At 38.4% G+C, this 17,440-nt stretch overlaps 1 protein-coding gene across 6 annotated transcripts in view; it reads left to right on the top strand.

Annotated features, from left to right (window-relative positions):
• PCGF2 (polycomb group ring finger 2) overlaps positions 1 to 17,440 on the top strand; it is a 67,487-nt gene that overhangs the window by 10,252 nt on the left and 39,795 nt on the right. The window contains exon 1 of one of the 6 annotated variants that reach the window (XM_042474816.1): positions 58 to 80. The exons of 3 other annotated variants lie outside the window; for them this stretch is intronic. Coding sequence is in view for 1 of the 3 variants with exons in the window: in XM_042474809.1 (XP_042330743.1) it covers positions 9,726 to 9,727 (2 nt within the window). In the remaining 2 variants the exon portion in view is untranslated. Of the gene's footprint in view, positions 1 to 57; positions 81 to 9,692; positions 9,728 to 16,993; positions 17,231 to 17,440 lie in introns of those variants that run through there. 2 more of the 6 variants (XM_042474809.1, XM_042474814.1) reach the window with 2 other exon arrangements.

The raw sequence follows: 17,440 nt of genomic DNA, 5'->3' as shown, positions 1-17,440 counted from the left end.
CTTGGTTAGGCTCTAATGAGGGCGTTCACCAACAAGAATACCAAAGATAACTGCTGATTTTATACAGAGACAGACTTGAGGTAATCTGTTGCCCCATCTTGGATTGCAACTACCATACACCCTAACTATGCTGGCTGTGGATTATGGGAGCTTCAGTGGGGGGGGGGGGGGGGAAGGGAAGACAACTGATTGTCCTCTCCTGGACAAATTCCAAAGTAAGTGAAACAAATTTCATTGTAGTAAAAACAAAAACTTTGTGGGTTTTTCGGGCGATGTGGCCATGTTCTAGAAGAGTTATTCTAAAAGGAATAAAATCTTTGAGAACATGGCCACATAGCCTGGAAAACCCACAAAAACTATGGCTGCTGGCCATGAAAGCCTTCGACTTCACATTAAAAATAAAAATACTTGCATGCAGATTTAGATATACAGGAGTTTGGTTTGGAACCTGGTTGTTTTCTGGCTGATCAACTTCCTTCTCTAAATTGTTAGAATAGTAGTTTTCAATCTTATGTTTGTACTTGTTTGGGAGTAAGTCCCATTCAGAGTGTGCCTATAGATAGGGGGCAAAATTAAGGAATTTCCTCCAGATAGGAATTCTGTCCTCAAATGACATTTTACCCCCACCCTCCAAACTTCTAGCATTGCAGAGTGAGACACTCAAAGTCATTTATATTTACAACTGTTATATTTTTCCTGTTATATTATTAGCATTCCCTTAGTCACTATATATATATCACTGTTCTTTCTGTATTTCCAAATGCTCAACTGAAGGTTGTAGTTACTACTATACTAGAAATTTGGCGACTCCAAAAATATTTAATTGTGGGGCAGAATTTTTCTTTGGGAGGCAATGCCCTCATTTTTCACCCACTTTAGCTACACCTGGGTGGGGGGAGCTGACCTGTGTAGGATTACACTGTTAAGTTAAACAAGAGAAATACTGGGTTGCATGGAATGACACTTACTGGAATCAATAGGGTTGTAGTTATGGTTGCCCATCGATTTAAATAGTTGAGTTAAGCATGATTGAGTTTGGATCTAAGCTGTCCTCTCTAGTTTCCATACAATTCTTGACAATGGGTTCAGTGCTACAGGTTGGGTTTGCCTCACCTCTCAGTTCCACTTTTCATGTTGTAAATAACTTTCTTTGCCTGGTTTTAATATATCTTTAAGAAAAGAGGCCTTAGAGTCCATTTTCTGTGACTTGCACACAAGATCCGAAAGGGTGATGCAGAGATCCATTTGGGGGCTGCTTTGGAGGTAGATTTGCAGAGTGATCCACCAAGTCTCAGGAGAAAAAAGGCCTGATATAATTTTGTTTTATAGGATTGGAACCTTTATATAGAAAACCAGCACCAGGACTTGCAGGGGGGGGGGGGGGGGGGACGACAGGAAGACACTTTTTAAAAATAAGAGTAATGATTTGGGAAGTTTTGGCGACCCATCTGTGCAAATATTTGTCCTGGTTTCTGAGCACACTGAGCAAGGAAAAGGGAATCAAATCCTGTCAATGACCTGAGAGTAAAACGCAGCAGGGGATAAGGAAGGGGTGTGTATGTCAGATTGGAGGGGAATTGGAGGAGGGAGGGGGTCCCCTCAACTTTGGTGTGTTGCTTCATGGGTCATTGTTATGTCTCTAGCCAAAGGCTGTTTGATCTCTCCAGCTCATTGCGATAGAAGATTGTGCTGGCTGAAACACATCTGTAAACCATCTAAAATTGGAAGGCTGAGGAAGTGGGGAAAGAGAGGGGTCCCTTTATTTTATAATTTGTTCACCACAGGAGAAGCAGAAACCCTATCCTTTCAGCTGTGCGTATGCCAAAGAACCAGCACTTGAGAAAGGTACTTTTCAGACTATTCCCAGAATCCGGAACAATGGTCATGCTGCTTGGGGCATGGTAGTCCAAAAAAGTAACTTTCTCAAGTACTGGCAAAGACCTACATGTCCTAATCTGTGTAATAGTTGTCTGTCCAGTCTCTGGAACTGTCCATCCATGTATCATTCTGTAAAATCTATTTCTGGGAGTCTCTCGCCTGTCTCTTCTGTGTGTCTTCCTACAAATATTCTACCTGAGAAGATGAGGAAAGCCTTTCTCGTTTAGAATCCAAATCAATGTCTTTTTATATGCAAGTCCTTAAATGTGTTTGTGTTTCCTTTGTGAAATAATAAATTCCCCATCCCCATTAATGATAGTGGACACTGCTTGGTATGAAATTAGCCCTAACTACTTCTCTCTTTTTTCTTGCATCTCTTTACTCCTACACACTGGAACTTTGGGGACACTATAGGCTTCTGGAAGAGAATTTGAGGGGCCTCACAAAACCTCAAACCCCAAGGTTCTGTAGGGTGGAATCATGGCAATTAAAGTGATATTAAAGTGTTATAATTGTCAAGTTTGAAATTGACCTAGAATTAGAAATGAAACAACAGCAGAAGTGTAAGTCAAAGAAAATGGCCCCCCATCTGTGTGTAGTGTTCCCCCCCCCCATATAATTAAGAGATGCTCTGTATTTTGTGGCATGTAGGAGTAGGTGGGTTCCATGACTGTACAGTTGGCCCTCCACATTTGTGGCTTTGAATTTTGTGGATTTGATTACTTGCAGTTTTGATTAATATGTTCTCTCTATGAATCGCTAGGTCCTCTATCGTGACTCTGCCAGGAGTTGACTGTAAAATTGTGTGGGAGAACCTACATGTTCCTAGAGAAAACACTTCTCTAGGCATTTGTGGGTCCTTCAGCATGATTCAGTGATCAACTTCTGGCAGATATTCACTATAGAGTTGCACTGGACCTGGAGATTCCTAGGGGTCATTCCAAAAGCTCCAAATCCTGATTCAATCTACTAGACAAGTATTCTCTCAAGTAAACAAAAATGCTTTTTTTTATTTGCAATTTTTCCACATTAACAAGGATCCTTCACCTCTAACCCCAGAGAATGTGGGGGGACCACGTATTAATAAAATCATTTTCCACTTATCCAACAATGGGTAGAGGGAGCTGCAATTCCTCTACATATTTGCAAACCAGATGCCTTAAGGTCAGGAGACATTGACCAAGTCAAATTACAGTATATTAAGCCTGGAGAAGTGTGCAAGTTTTCTACTTTCACAAACGTCTGAAACAAAACGGAATAGTAACAAAACATTAAGGGAGCCAGTGTAGCTTAGTACAGTAATTAATGGCTTGAACAAAGGAATGCACTACTCACCATGTTTGCTTCCTTGAGGTTCTTGAAAGAAACATGCGTTATACTTAAATAAATCTGGCTACTCAGAAGTAAGTCCCCTTGCTCCCCAAAAAAGTGAGTATGTACAGCATTACAGACTGAAGGAAATACATAACCCAAAGTATTATAGGAGAATGGGAGAGAGGAATCGCATTCTTGGCAATTACTTATTTGCAACATTGGTGCAGTCGGCCCTCTGTATTCACAGATTTTTTCTCCACAGATTCAAGCATCCATGGCTTGAAAATATTTTAAAAATATATAAATTCCCAAAGTAAATCTTGATTTTGCTAATTTGTATAAGGAACACCATTTTACTATGTCATTGCATATAATGGGACTTGAGCAGCCATGGATTTTGCATATAATGGGACTTAATATAGACCACTGGTGGGCATGAAACCAAACCATAGCAGATGCCAAGGGTCCACTATATATTTTGATATTATTTTCCAAAATCTCTAAGTGTGAGACAGCATTAGTATTACTGATTTAAAAAGGCATAATTTAATATTTGCAAATATATTGCCACTTCCATTTGTAGTGACCCAGAAATCTGTGCTCTTTATTTAAGATGCTATTTAATTTAATTAGATAGATAGGAAAGTGAGAATGCTTTCAACCCTAGTTTCCACAAGGGAGTTGTTAAGGACTAGATGTATAGCAAAAATAGTAAAGCTTGATCTGGGTAATATTTATTCTACGGATACGTTTCTTCACATTTACTAAGCATGAACAATTAAGCAGAGTCATGGTGGGATGGAGTGCAGTGGATGCAGTTAGGTTTTTGAGAGTGGGTTGAAAGGTACTTCTGCTATGGATTTGATTTAATGTGGCTTGGAGCAGTGCTTCTTGCTGTAGTTCCCATGTGCAAGGTGTGAACAATAGGATCGTCAAACATTTCTGTACTTGAAAAAATTACTAAAATAAAAGCAGTAAAAATAAATGGTTTGTGAGATGGACATTTTGTGTGGTTACTGGTGCAGTAGAGCTGAAAGACATTTTCCCAAAAGCCCTACAATCTGCTAATTAAATATCTTACAAAGGGTTTTTACTGAAATTAATTCATTTTCCAGGTCTGAATCTATTTAAAGCGCTGTCAGTAGATTAAAGATTTTCAGATGACTCCTAATCTGTCTTGCCATTAATTAATTTTAATAAATAAGTGTATTGCCAAAGACTTGATAGGTGTCTTTTTGAGGAACTCTGTTTTTTCTCAGTAGTGTGCAATGGTATAGCCAACCAGCTGTAAATCAAATTTTGCTGTGTTGTAGACTAATACATGGAAGTGGTACAGGAGGGGAGCGAATGAGGGCATTGATCTCCCAAGGAAGAATTCTATTCTTCCCTGCCCCCTGACAAAAGCTCCTTCACCCCCCAAATTTGTAGAAATACAATAACTTGAAACGTAATTTGAACATTTTCAAATTGAACAGTTTATGCATCTGAATAAAAGGGGCAGCCAAAGTTAGGAAGGAAATATAAACAAAACAAATATAAGAGTTCTAACTGTGAATGATTTTTAATGTCTCACACTGTAATCCTAGAAATTTGGGGATGGAAAGAAAAATTAACCAGAGGGTATAATTAATATTTAGGGGCACAATGCCCCCAGTATCTATACCCCTAACACATGCATCTGAAGAAGGAGACCTAGTCGATGAAAGCTTATGCTACAACTTATTTCACACAGTTAGTCTCAAAGGTTCTGCAAGATCCCTTTGCACCTTCATGTATGGTAATAGTTTTCATATGTGGAGTTATGGGATAATATAACTGTATGCACATGCCCAGCCATTACACATGGCATAAAATACCGTGTCTCATGAGAACAGTAAGAGTTTTGAAATGCAAAACCAGAATTACACTAGTTTTCAGTTAGTATATGGTAATCGTTTTCAAACAGTGAGACATGTGATATTATACATGCCTGCACATGCACAGTCCATTAAAATATTATTTCTATTGGACCATGGTTTAACACACACACACACACACACACACACACTGTAATTTATAAAAATCAAAATCGCAGAGTACCTTTAAAGAATTATACAATAATTATTTTTAATTTGACATAATCCATATTTATGGTTCCATGTGGCTAAATAGTACAGTCAGCCCTCCATATCCACAGATCTTTTGTCCACAGATTCAATTATTCACAGTTTGCAAATGTTTTGTTAAAACATATAAATTCTGAAAAACAAACCTATATTTTATCTAAGGGACACCATTTTACTATACTATTGTATTTAATGGGACTTGAGCCCCCACAGATTTTGGTATTCACGGGGGATCCTGGAACCAAACCCCAGCAGATACTAAGGGCCCACTGTATGGCATAAAATAAGCAGGTTCAGCCCTAGTTAGTACTTGGATGGGAGACCACTAATGAATGCCAGGTGCTGCAGGCTATATTTCAGAGGAAGGAACTGGCAAAACCACCTCTGAGTATTCCTTGCTTAGGAAAACTCTATGAAATTCATGGGGTCCCATAAGGCGACAAACAACGTAAAGGTGCACATGCAGGGGCATGTACATGTGCGAGCGCACACACACACACACACACTGTATATGTGTAAATACACACACACTGTATATTTGTAAATACACAAAAATTTGGCAGTGATTTCTATGCTTTGTTGTTTTTGTTGCTGTGTGCCTTCAAGTCTTTTTGGATTTATGGTGAACCTCAGGTGAACCTACCACAGGGTTTTCTTGGCAAGATTTGTTCAGAGCAGTTTTTCCTTTGCCTTCCCTTGAGGCTGAGAGACTGTAATTTGCCCATGGTCACCCAGTGAATTTCAGTGGCCAGGTGGGGATCTGAACCCACCTGGGCTCTAGAGTTGTAGTCCAATGTTCAGAACACTAAACCATGCTGGCTCCCATTTCTATACTAGTCACCCATAACTAGCCACCCATATAAATTTATAGGTATCATGTAGAATGTCTACATGTACTGTTAAATATTGAGTACGTGGAGAGATCTTGTAGCACCATTGAGACTAACTGAAAGAAAGAAATAGGCAGCATGAGCTTTCGTACACTTTGGCCTGCTTCCTCAGATGCATTTGAGGAAGTAGGATGAAGACTACAAAAGCTCATGCTGCCCCTTTCTTTCTTTCTTTCTTTCTTTCTTTCTTTCTTTCTGTTAGTCTCAAAGATGCTACAAGATCTCTCCACAAACTAATTCTACAGATTAACACGACTCTGTCTATTCTACACTATGTTAAATATTGAGTGATTTTTAATCAGATTTCTGTAATGAGCTAGATTGCTTCACTTTAATTGCTGGAACATTCTTCTTCACAAACAGACAGAGCCTGACACGTCAGTCATTTTATACTTGCATTGCTTCTGGAATGTCTATGTATCAAAGCATTGTAATGTTTTATGAACTGATCTTATCTTATTTAATGTGTCTTACAGTATGCTAAACAATATATCACCTGCCTGTACCTGTGTGCATAGATGCACTAGTACATGCCATCTGAGGAAAGATGAGCACTACTTTTCAAAAAGTAGCCTTAAATTTCTCTTAATGTAATAGTTTTCTTAGATAGTATCATTTTAAATAAGTGTTTTAATGCTGTAATTTCAGTTGGCTTTACTGTGAACCCCTTTGAATTTTAGTTCTGAGAGAAAGGCAGGCTATAAATCAAATAAACAAATCCATGTTTGCTTTTATCTGGACCTTCATATTTAAGCTATTTTTTAAAGGTTGGTCAAATGTTGTATAGAAAGAAAGACGCCAAGATACTTGCACAGTGGCTTGTCTTTAGATTTCACTAATTAATCTGTGAAAATCATTATTCTGTAATTTTAATCAGCAGCTAGAACTTGAATTGATTTTGTAGTCCTTACGAAGAAAGAGGTGTTAAGTACCGTATCAAAATTTTTCTGTAAATCTGATATCCCCTGACAAGGACACTGTGGCTTGTAATGACAGACACAGGGAGATAAACTGTACCTTGGTGACCAATGTTTTTAGTACAGTCATTCCCAAAACTAGATTCCATACGTTGCTGGACTTCAGGTCCCAAAAGCCTCAGCCATCATAGCTAATGCTTAATGATTCTGAGATGTGCAGTCCAACAACATCTGGGGATCTATGTTTGGAAACCACTGACTGGAGGCTTTAATTCTATTTATATTTAGAAATGCTTGTGTCTTTTCTAATATTTAATTTTCTGACATATGTTGGAACAAAGCCTTGGCATTTAGAGAACTCCTAGGCATGAGCTCAGCTCAAATTGAAATAAGATTCTGAATCAACATATTGCATTTATATATACAAGGAGGAAAGCAGTTGGGCTTCCGACCAATATATATATGTATTTAGAAAATATGGTTTTGATGTAATTTATATGGGGGGATATACTCAGGGGAATAGATTTGTTTAGGAAAGAGTGATGGAAGTTATGTTGTGTGCGTATGGCGAGGAAGAATAAGACTGGAATCTTTTACAATTTACATGCTTTCCTGGGAGTAAACTCAGTTTAACTCGGGGTTGCTTTTAAGTAGGTATGCATAGAATTGTGCTGTATGAAAAATTGTTACCTTTTTGGAAATATTACACATCTCTTAGTCCATGAGTGAGTCTGAGTTTAGCATGAGGTTTTTTATTAAAACCAGCTTGCACTAGCAGGTTGGTTTGTTTGCTGGCATGGTTCCACTTCCAGTGCTTAATTTCTTTTCTTTTCTTTTACTTTTTAAGTAAAGGAAGGAATGGGGGGAGAGAAAGAGTAGTACAGTACTCAAACCATATGTTCTGAGCTAACAGCCCTCCCTCCTAATTCCAGATGTGTAAAGGCTGAGAAAAAAGGAGCCTGCACATTTATGTCCATCCTTGCATGATACAGCAAGTAGTTTGCATGGGAGTGCAGAATATGTTTAGAATATAAAATGTAAACTCTGGGAATAGAAGTAAGGATTGGATTATAATCCCATTTTCTTAATTTCAGATGTGTGGGACTAAGCGTAGATATTCAAGTGAGAGAGATATTCTGAACATAAACAAAGATGTTTGGAGGGGCAGGTTGTTGTCAGCTATTTAAGAATTACACCATCCCCTAAAAACTACTGTAGTTCTTAAATGGCTGGCAACAATCTGCCCCTCCAAAGAGACGCCTTTTTGTTTGATGTTTATTAATTTTAATATGAAGTGTTAACCTGGTATCTTAATGTTGTACCCTGCCTCAAGCCATGGGGAGAGATGTGTAAGAAATTCATAACAATAATAATAACAATCCACGCTTTTCCTCCTTCATGGTAAAAATCCCATTTCCTCATTATCATCTGTCATCCCCATTATCATCCCCAGTATTACTGTAGTTATTTAAGAACTATGTACAATAGTTTTTAGGGGAGAAATAATAATAATAATAATAATAATAATAATAATAATAATAATAATAATAATAATAATAATAATAATAGATGTTTGGAGGGGCAGATTGTTGCCAACCATTTATGAACTATAGTAGTTTTTAGCGGATGGTGTAATTCTTAAATAGCTGGGAACAACCTGCCCCTCCAAACATCTTTGTTTATTATTATTATTATTTCTCCCCCTAAAAATTACTGTAATTCTTAAATAGCTGTCGACAAGCTGCCCCACCAAACATATTATTATCATCATCATTTCTCCTCCTAAAAACTACTTTACTGTAATTCTTAAATAGCTGGCAACAGCCTGCCTCTCCAAACACCTGTTATTATTATTGTTGTTGTTGTTTAAATAGCCTGCCTCTCCAAACACCTTTGTTATTATTGTTGTTGTTATTTAAATAGCTGCCTCTCCAAACACCTGTTATTATTATTTTTAAATAGCCTGCCTCTCCAAACACCCTTGTTATTATTGTTGTTGTTGTTATTTAAATAGCTGCCTCTCCAAACACCTTTGTTATTATTATTGTTTTATTATTATTATTATTTCTCCCCCTAGAAACTACTATAATTCTTAAATGTGCTTCATTTGACAAAGCTTCCAGTCAGGAGAAATGGGATTCTTATCCTGAAGTAAAAATTTTTTTTTGGGGGGGGCATTAAAAAACACCTCAAAACCAAAGAAAGACCTTTATTACACTTTAGACTTTGATTACAATGTGAGGGGAGGGTGAGACTGTGGAGAGGAGAGGCGGCGGGGAGCTACTGCCCAAGATGCCCCAGGAGGGGGCTTAATAATGGTTTCCCTTTTGGGCGATTGGCATCTTGCCAGCGGGTGGTGGATCAGGCCCGTAACTATAGCAACCGTCTCTGAGCATTCCACCAATCAGGAAAGGGAACGTCACCCGAGAGAGAGAGAGGAAGAGAGCGCGAGCGGGTTTCGTTGATGGCGGTTGGAGGAGGGGGCGGGGCTTCATCCTTTTCTCTTTGTGCCTCAAAATGAGGGATTTCTTTTTGACGTGGCTCAGTCTAGTGATAAACTTTTCCCAAGAGAGGCTGAGTGACTGAGGGCCAGCATTTCTCCACAAACCCTAAGCATCTAAATGTATTTGTGAATAAAATAAAAAAACATGTTCAGAAACACCATTTCCCATTTAAAAAAAACCCAATTAGTCTCACACATCTGGGGGGGAAAGCAAAGAAAGAAAGAAAGAGGAAAACCTTTGTTTTTATTTTACATCTGCATTTGGGTCCCAATTTTGGGAGAAACGCAGGATTCAAATTATTTTATTTATTTATTTATTTATTTATGTTATTTTTATTTTGTACCCCACCTTTTCCCCAGTTGGGGACCCAAGGCAAATACAAAAATAAAAAAAATTGTTTTATTTTTTTAAAGTAAATGTTTATCGTTTTAATTGGATTTTTTCATTGTTTTTAAAGTGCTGTTTTATATATTTATATGTTGTTGTATAAATATTTAAAACAGCACTTACAGACAATTAATAATCAATTTAAGGGTAAACATTTTTAAAAAATAAAACAATTATTTTTTATTTTTAAAAATGTTTTAATTGGTTTATTTTAATTATTTATTATTATTATTTTTTTTTGACTCGTTTCTTCCCCACTTATAGGCTTCCTCTTTCTGTTCTTTGTGTATTTTCAGTCTTTTTTTTAAAAAATTGCTGGTATATATATAAGCTGCTTTGGTCCAAACAACACTGCAGAAATCACTTTGGACACTTTAACTGCCTTATGATACACACTTTACTGCCACTTGTCTCAAGCTAGAATCCTAATGTAGTTTTGGAACATTTGGATCTTCTCTCTCAGAGAGCTCTGATGTTGCAACATAATCATAAACAAAATCCCAGAGAAATTCTATATAGCAATAGCAAATCAGGTTTTTTCACAATTATAAGCAGTACATTAAAACTGGATGAATTAGTTTCGCAATAGATATTAATTGTTACCTCATGGAGGCCAGAGTGGGATGAAGACTTCTATGCCACCTCCCTACTCTGCCTATAATGTGGTGTTGTGTAGGGAATGGTGGTGCATTTGTCCCACTCCTTTTTAAGTTTTGTTTGTTGTTAACTGCCTTCTAGTCAGCCGCTGACTGAGACATCTCCAAGTCTCTCCCTGTCTTCCATTGCTCTTTTTAAGCCCTGTAGATTCAGGCCCTTGACCTCCCTATTGGGATAGCCATCTGGCTTGCTATAAGGGAGGTCAAAGATGAAAGTGCAAAGGCAGGCTGATGCTGAACATAAAGAAAACAGAATAATGACCACAAGGGAAATACAGAAGTTCAATCTAGACAAGGAGGAAATTGAATAGTTAAAGAATTCCCATATCTGACCAAAACATTGACCAGAATGGATACTGCAGTCAAGAAGAAATAAGAAGACTAAGGAATGCGAGGGGCAGCTATGAAAGAATGGAGAAGGCACTGAAGAGCCAAGATATACAACTGAGCACTAAGTTCAGCCATTGTATTCCCAGTTACTATGTATGAGAGCTGGATAGTGAAGGAAGCAGGCAGAAAGAAAATCAACTCATTTAAAATGTGTTGCTGGAGAAGAGTACTTAGGATACCATGGACAGCCAAGAAGACAAATGGGTTCTTGAATAGGGACCAGGGCTCTCCTTGGAAGCAAAGATGATCAAGTTGAGACTATTGTACTTTGTCCACATAATGATAAGACACGGATCACTAGAAAAAACAATAATGCTAGGAAAGGTAGAAGAAAGAGAGGAAGACCACAAACCAGATGGATAGACTTAATCAGAGGGGTTATGGGCAAGGGCTTGCAGGTTCTGGGCAAGGCAGTGGAGGATAGGGATTCTTGGAGATGTCTCATCCACATGGTCCAACTCAAAGGCAGCTAATAACAACAACAATCTGGCTTGCTGTCTTCCTCTTTTTCTACACCCTTCCACCTTTCCTAGCATCATTGTCTTTACAGATGAATGCTGTCTTCTCATGATGTGGCCAAAGTACGATAGCCTCAGCTGGTCACCATGACTTCCGGGAAGAGTTCTGGTTTGATCTGTTCCAGGACCCATTTGTTTGCCTTTTTGGTCATCCACAGTATCCTCACCATTCTTCTCCAGCACCACCTTCTCTAATGAGTTGATTTTCTTTTTACAGTATCAGCTTTTTCACTGTCCAAGGTCTCATACCTGTATATGATGATGGACAATTCTGACGATACAGTGGCTTGGACAATTCTGACTTCAATGCTCAGTTTTATGTCTGCTCTTTAGGATCTTTTCTAGTTCTTTCATAACTGCCCTTCCCATTCCTAGCCATCTTTTTTCTTGGCTGCAGTCACCATATTTTTAAGCAAGCCTGTCACATAAATCTGCCTTCCTCTCCACTAATTCAAAGGAATTGGCTAGTGCTTATATTCTGTAGGTGGGGAGGGGGGATCTCTGCTTTTTGGAGCGATCTTCCCCAAAACCATTGTTTTCAGAAACCTATGGTCTGGGTAAAATTGAAGGTTGATTGTAAATAGGCTTGTAGATCTTAGTAAAGACCGCATAACTCTCTTCATATTTCAAGCCAGATCCCATAACTTTCCCCTCATATTTCAAGCTAGACTGCATAACTCTCCCCTCATATTTCAAGCCAGACCCCATAACTTTCCCCTCATAGTTCAAGCCAAACCCATAAAATAAATCTTGTGGAGAAAAACAAGTATAGTTAGTAGAGTAAGAGTTACAATGCTAATGCTGCTGCTAATCTTTTTGTCTTTTTGATCTTTGGTGAGAGCCTTCATTGTCATGACAAAGAGGGAGGCAGCAGATTTTGAGTGTAATGACAGGATACCAAATCATTATTTGTTTTCATGTGCTAATATATTTTACTACCAGGGAAAGTAGAGGAACTAATGAGGTCTGATTCTTTGTTTTGGATGCCACAATAAGTTAGGTGGTCATCCTATTTGAGGAGGGTCAGTAGCACACTGCTTTGTCTCAGGCAAAAAAATATCTTGGGTTGACCCTGAGAAAATTAGCAAGTTTTTAAAAAGCAGGATTCTTCTATTTCCATAATTGTGATGGGATCAATTCCTCCCTTTCCTCTCCATTCTACCTCATTTTGTTGTTGTTATTTGTGATCAAGTTGGCTATGACTTAAGGTGACTTATACAGTATATGAATGAGAGACCTCCAAGAAAACTTGTTATTAACAGCTCTGCTCAGGTCTTGCAGACTCAGAGCTGTAGTTTCCTTTGTGCAATCAATCATCTACAATATGGTCTTTTTTTCCTACTGCCTTCCATTTTCCCCAGCATTAACGTCCTTTCTGATGAATAGCCTTAGTTTAGTCATCTTGGCTTCTAGGGAGAATTCAGACTTGATTTGCTCTTGGATCTCTTCATTTGTCTTGTTGGCAGTCCATGGTGTCTCCTCCAGCACTACATTTCAAATGATTCAGGAGGAAACGAAGGTCCAAAACACACTGCAGAAATAATCCACTTTGAGACTGCTTTAACTGCCCTGGTTCAGTGCTAGGGAACAATGAGAACCAGAGTTTATTGTGGCACCAGAACTCGCTGACAGAGAAGGCTAAATGTCTCACAAAACTACAGTTTCCAGAATTTGCTAGCACTGAGTCACGGCAGTAAAACCAGTCTCAAACTAGGTTATATCTGCAGTGTATTTTGGTCTTGGACCTCTTTCTATCCCTTCAAGAAGATATGAGAAGATTCACGAGATAGATACACAGAGTCCTCAGTCTAATACACCACTCCTCATAAACAAAAACACCCTTAGCCCTCCTTTTGTTAGATGCCATAAAAGCACTTAACAGGTCGAATGGCATTTCTTGTTCTGAGTGTTAAATGGAATTGGCAATAGCTTCACATCTGTTTTGGAACTCTTATACAGAAACTCAGAAGCAACAATGTTAGTAAATGGGATGGGATCTGAGAAGTTTAATTTATACAGAGGCACTAAACAAGGCTGCCTTCTTTCACCTATATTATTTGCACTCTTTATTGAATCTCTAGCTGAACTCATTAGGTCAAACCCAAACATAAAGGGTTTACAAATCACTAAGTCCCACCACAAAATTATTTTGTATGCAGATGACATTTTACTGGCGGAAACCTCCTTCCTCGAAATAAAAACAAACAAACAAACACGTCGGACATCTTTGGGAAACATTCTGGCTTTTAAGATTAACTACCAACAATCCAAATTGATGTATATGAATGCCCTATCTGTGGTCCAAACTGCCACGGTGAAAACTACAATTATGTCCCTTAGGGTTTTCACACCTTGGCATCCTCATAACAAAAGATGTATCCCAGATAATCCTTAGAAACTATAATCCCATAATTAAAGGGATAAAAATAAAACTTGAAGAATGGAAACTTCTAAATCTTTCTATATTAGGGAGAATCACCATTGTTAAGATGTTTATCACCCCACGCCTCTTTTTCTTATTCCAATCCATCCCCATTTCACCGGCTCCTTCCAAATCCCAACTCTGTCAAAAACTGATCACAGAATTTTTATTTAATGAAAAGAGACCCAGATTGCCCAAATCGTTTAGGTACATGACACAAAAGAAAGTGGTTTAGCGATCCCGGACCTGAAACTATATTATCATACTGTCTAATAAAACCAACTCTCCAATCTTATTATGGAAGCAGATTCCACCAGCTGGGGATCTATGGAAGTAAACTCCTGTAGTATGGCTGAGTTGAAACTGCTCTTCTCCATTAAGCCACAGAGCACCTTAAGAGAGAGACAAAACCCATTTCATTATAATTCCTTTTTTATTTGGAAACAATGGAGCCATATACTAGTACTAAGCCCCTTCCCCATTTGCCCATATATATTACATCCCCATTTTTTGGCATAGACAAACTAGCTCAATTTAAAGGTTGGAAGGGGATGGCATTCACAGACATCAAGGGGAAATGAAAATCATAGACTCTGACAGATGGCCTGTGACATGTCAACCAAACTGGATGCAGATATCACAGGTGTTATCCTTTGCAAAAAATGTGATGTTACAAGGGAACTACTCTCGTCCAATGACCTTTTATGAAATATTATGCATGGACAAAGGGCAGGACTGCAAGGAATGGGCAGCCATTATATACAAAAAAATTGTGCAATCTGTTTATGGCAAAAATCAATCGGACAGGTTAATGTGGCAATTGGACCTACATTTAGATATCTCTGAAGCCACATGGGATTGAACCTCCCTCCACCCCCATATAAAGAGGGGACCCTAAAATTAATATACAAATGGTATATAACACCTGTGAAACTGTCCCGCATGATGAAAAAGTGTTGGAGAGGCTGTGACACCTTAGGCGCCTTTGAACACATGTGGTTGGACTATCCCAAGGTTAAAGATTTTTGGAATGCAATACTGAGACAAATCTCTCTTATTGTGAAATAAACTGTACCCTTTTGTCTGGGCCTTCTGTTATTGCAATGTATCTGAACCATCGTAAGCATATCACATTTCTCATCTCAGCAGCCAGGAATATAATTGCAAGAAGCTGGAAAACAGGGAACGTACTAATAAGTGGTAGAAAAGAGTTTGGGACGTTTGGTTATTGGGAAAGCTTTCTTATACCCTTTGACTCTGGAATGGACAAAAGAAACCACACACCTTTTTAATGATTGTCCGTTTTTATTGATTACATCAACCCCAACTCATTTGCTATCGGACCTCCTACTCATCACGCTATTCTTTGGAAAGATACTTTGATTCCAACTTATCAACTAGCGAATCTGAGTGATGTCTTTAGGAATTTGGAGTTTATCACACTGGAAAAGAAACGGGATATTAGCGCTATAATCCAGCAATATCCTGTGAACAATAACACAACATTTTTCATACGATGTCATCATTATTGTGTGATTATCCTGTGAATAAAGTGGCAAAATTGCGCTGCTTTTTAAAAACGATTTTGCCACTTTATTCAAGGGATGATTACGCAGTAATTATGACATCACATGACGTCATGTGAAAAGTGTTGCGTTATTATACTATATTTATGGGATATTGGTGGGAACATAGCACTAATATCGCGTTTCCTTTTCCAGTGTGATAAACTCCTTTGTTACTGCTGTTATCCCACAAATGATAGCTACCAGTATTATGCAAGTTTACATATAGTCCTCCAAGATATTAATTCTTTGTTTTGTACTGTTGTTATTTTTTAAAAAAACAACTTAATTATATATAGATATAGATATAGTTATAGATATAGATATAAAAGGATTCACCAGATAGATTTCTTTGTATCGATGAGCAGTTTGACTGCTGCGTTTATTTATTTAATTTCATTTCATTTGTATGCCACTTTTCTCCCAGAAATTTAAAGGATTAATTATTTCCAATGTTTATGGATGGTCCAGACAGGGACCTTTAACTTTTGATCATAGCAGCAAAATCTAGATCAGAGAGGAGTTAAAGATCCAATCCCCACTGTAGGTTGAGAAAGACTGTGTGGTTCAAAGCACACTGCAGCAATAATCCAGTTTGAGACATCTTTAACTGCTCTGGTTCACTGCTAAGGAATTCTGGGAAATGTAGTTGGTTGTGGCACCAGAGCTTTCTGACAGAGAATGCTAAATGTCTCACAAAACTAGTTCCCAGAATTCTGTAGCATTGAGCCAGGGCAATTAAAGCATTCTGAAACTGGATTATTTCTGCAGTGTGCTTTGGACCACACAGTCTTTCTCAACCTGGCCATTATTTCCAATGGGGAAGATAATTTAAAAAATGTGGTTATGGGTGGGAAGGGGAAAAATCTCAGCCCATTCAAATCAATATGTTGCTCCTTTATTCTTCTTGGCTATGGAATCCTTTTAAAAGTTGAAGGACTTTTCAAAGGCAGTGCAAGATGGGGCACGTGCCATCTGGAAAGAAAGCAAAATCTGGGTGAATGTAAACATATTTCCGGCCTCCATTCTTCCACATCTATCTCTCCAAACTGACGTGTGTGCAGGTTTTGCGTTTTCAAGAAAGCAAAAGTAGGCCTTTGTAGGCTAAGACTCAGGAGATGCTGGGGAACGATTTACTTACTGTGTATATACACAGGCATCAATAAGTCTAGAAATGGTAGTCAGAAAATTGACTCCAAAAACCTAGGTCGACTTATCCACGGGTCAGTGTAAATACTATACTTTAACTCATATTAAAAAGGGAATCCTTCCCTGGTGAAAGGCAAGAGTGAAATCTGTCCTGGAAGTGCTGAGCTCCCTCTACTCTCTCTTCCATCCAGCCTTTTATCGTGAGCCAAAACAGTTATGCCTGCCATAATTTTGTAGGCATCTTTGGCATTATTTTCCTTTGCTTCATCATTTAGATCCGTTGTTGCATGCCCCTAAGCTTTACCCTCGACTTACCCAAGGGACATATCAAAATCCATAATTTTGCCCCAAAACCTTGTACATGAGGTCGACGTATAGTCGAGAATATACGGGTATTTATTTTTCAAGCTTGGCTCCTTGGCAGAATGGGAGAACAACTTCATGTCCAGAGATTTTCTGGCCAAAACAAGCCAACCAGGAGGATTGCTCACGGCCAGACTATGGATGCTTATCCTTGAGTCGGGTTTCCTGTCTAGTAAGTGTTCCCTGGGGATTCCCTTCCCTCCCAGTAAAGTGGGAACTAGCTCCACATTACTGGAGAGGTTTGATGTTTATCAGTAAAACCAAACAATTGATCTCCCTTTTTTCTTTTTTCTAGGAGTACAGTAATAGGGCACCCTTGTGTCCCTTTTTATGTGGGATCTTTGTTATTGTGTTTATGGCGCTCAATGATGGAAGTCCCTGA

This window comes from Sceloporus undulatus, chromosome 6 (assembly GCF_019175285.1).
Source record: "Sceloporus undulatus isolate JIND9_A2432 ecotype Alabama chromosome 6, SceUnd_v1.1, whole genome shotgun sequence".
NCBI classification, from domain to species: domain Eukaryota; kingdom Metazoa; phylum Chordata; class Lepidosauria; order Squamata; family Phrynosomatidae; genus Sceloporus; species Sceloporus undulatus.
The sequence above is the reverse complement of the archived record's forward strand: the minus strand, read 5'-3'. Positions and strand labels throughout refer to the sequence as shown.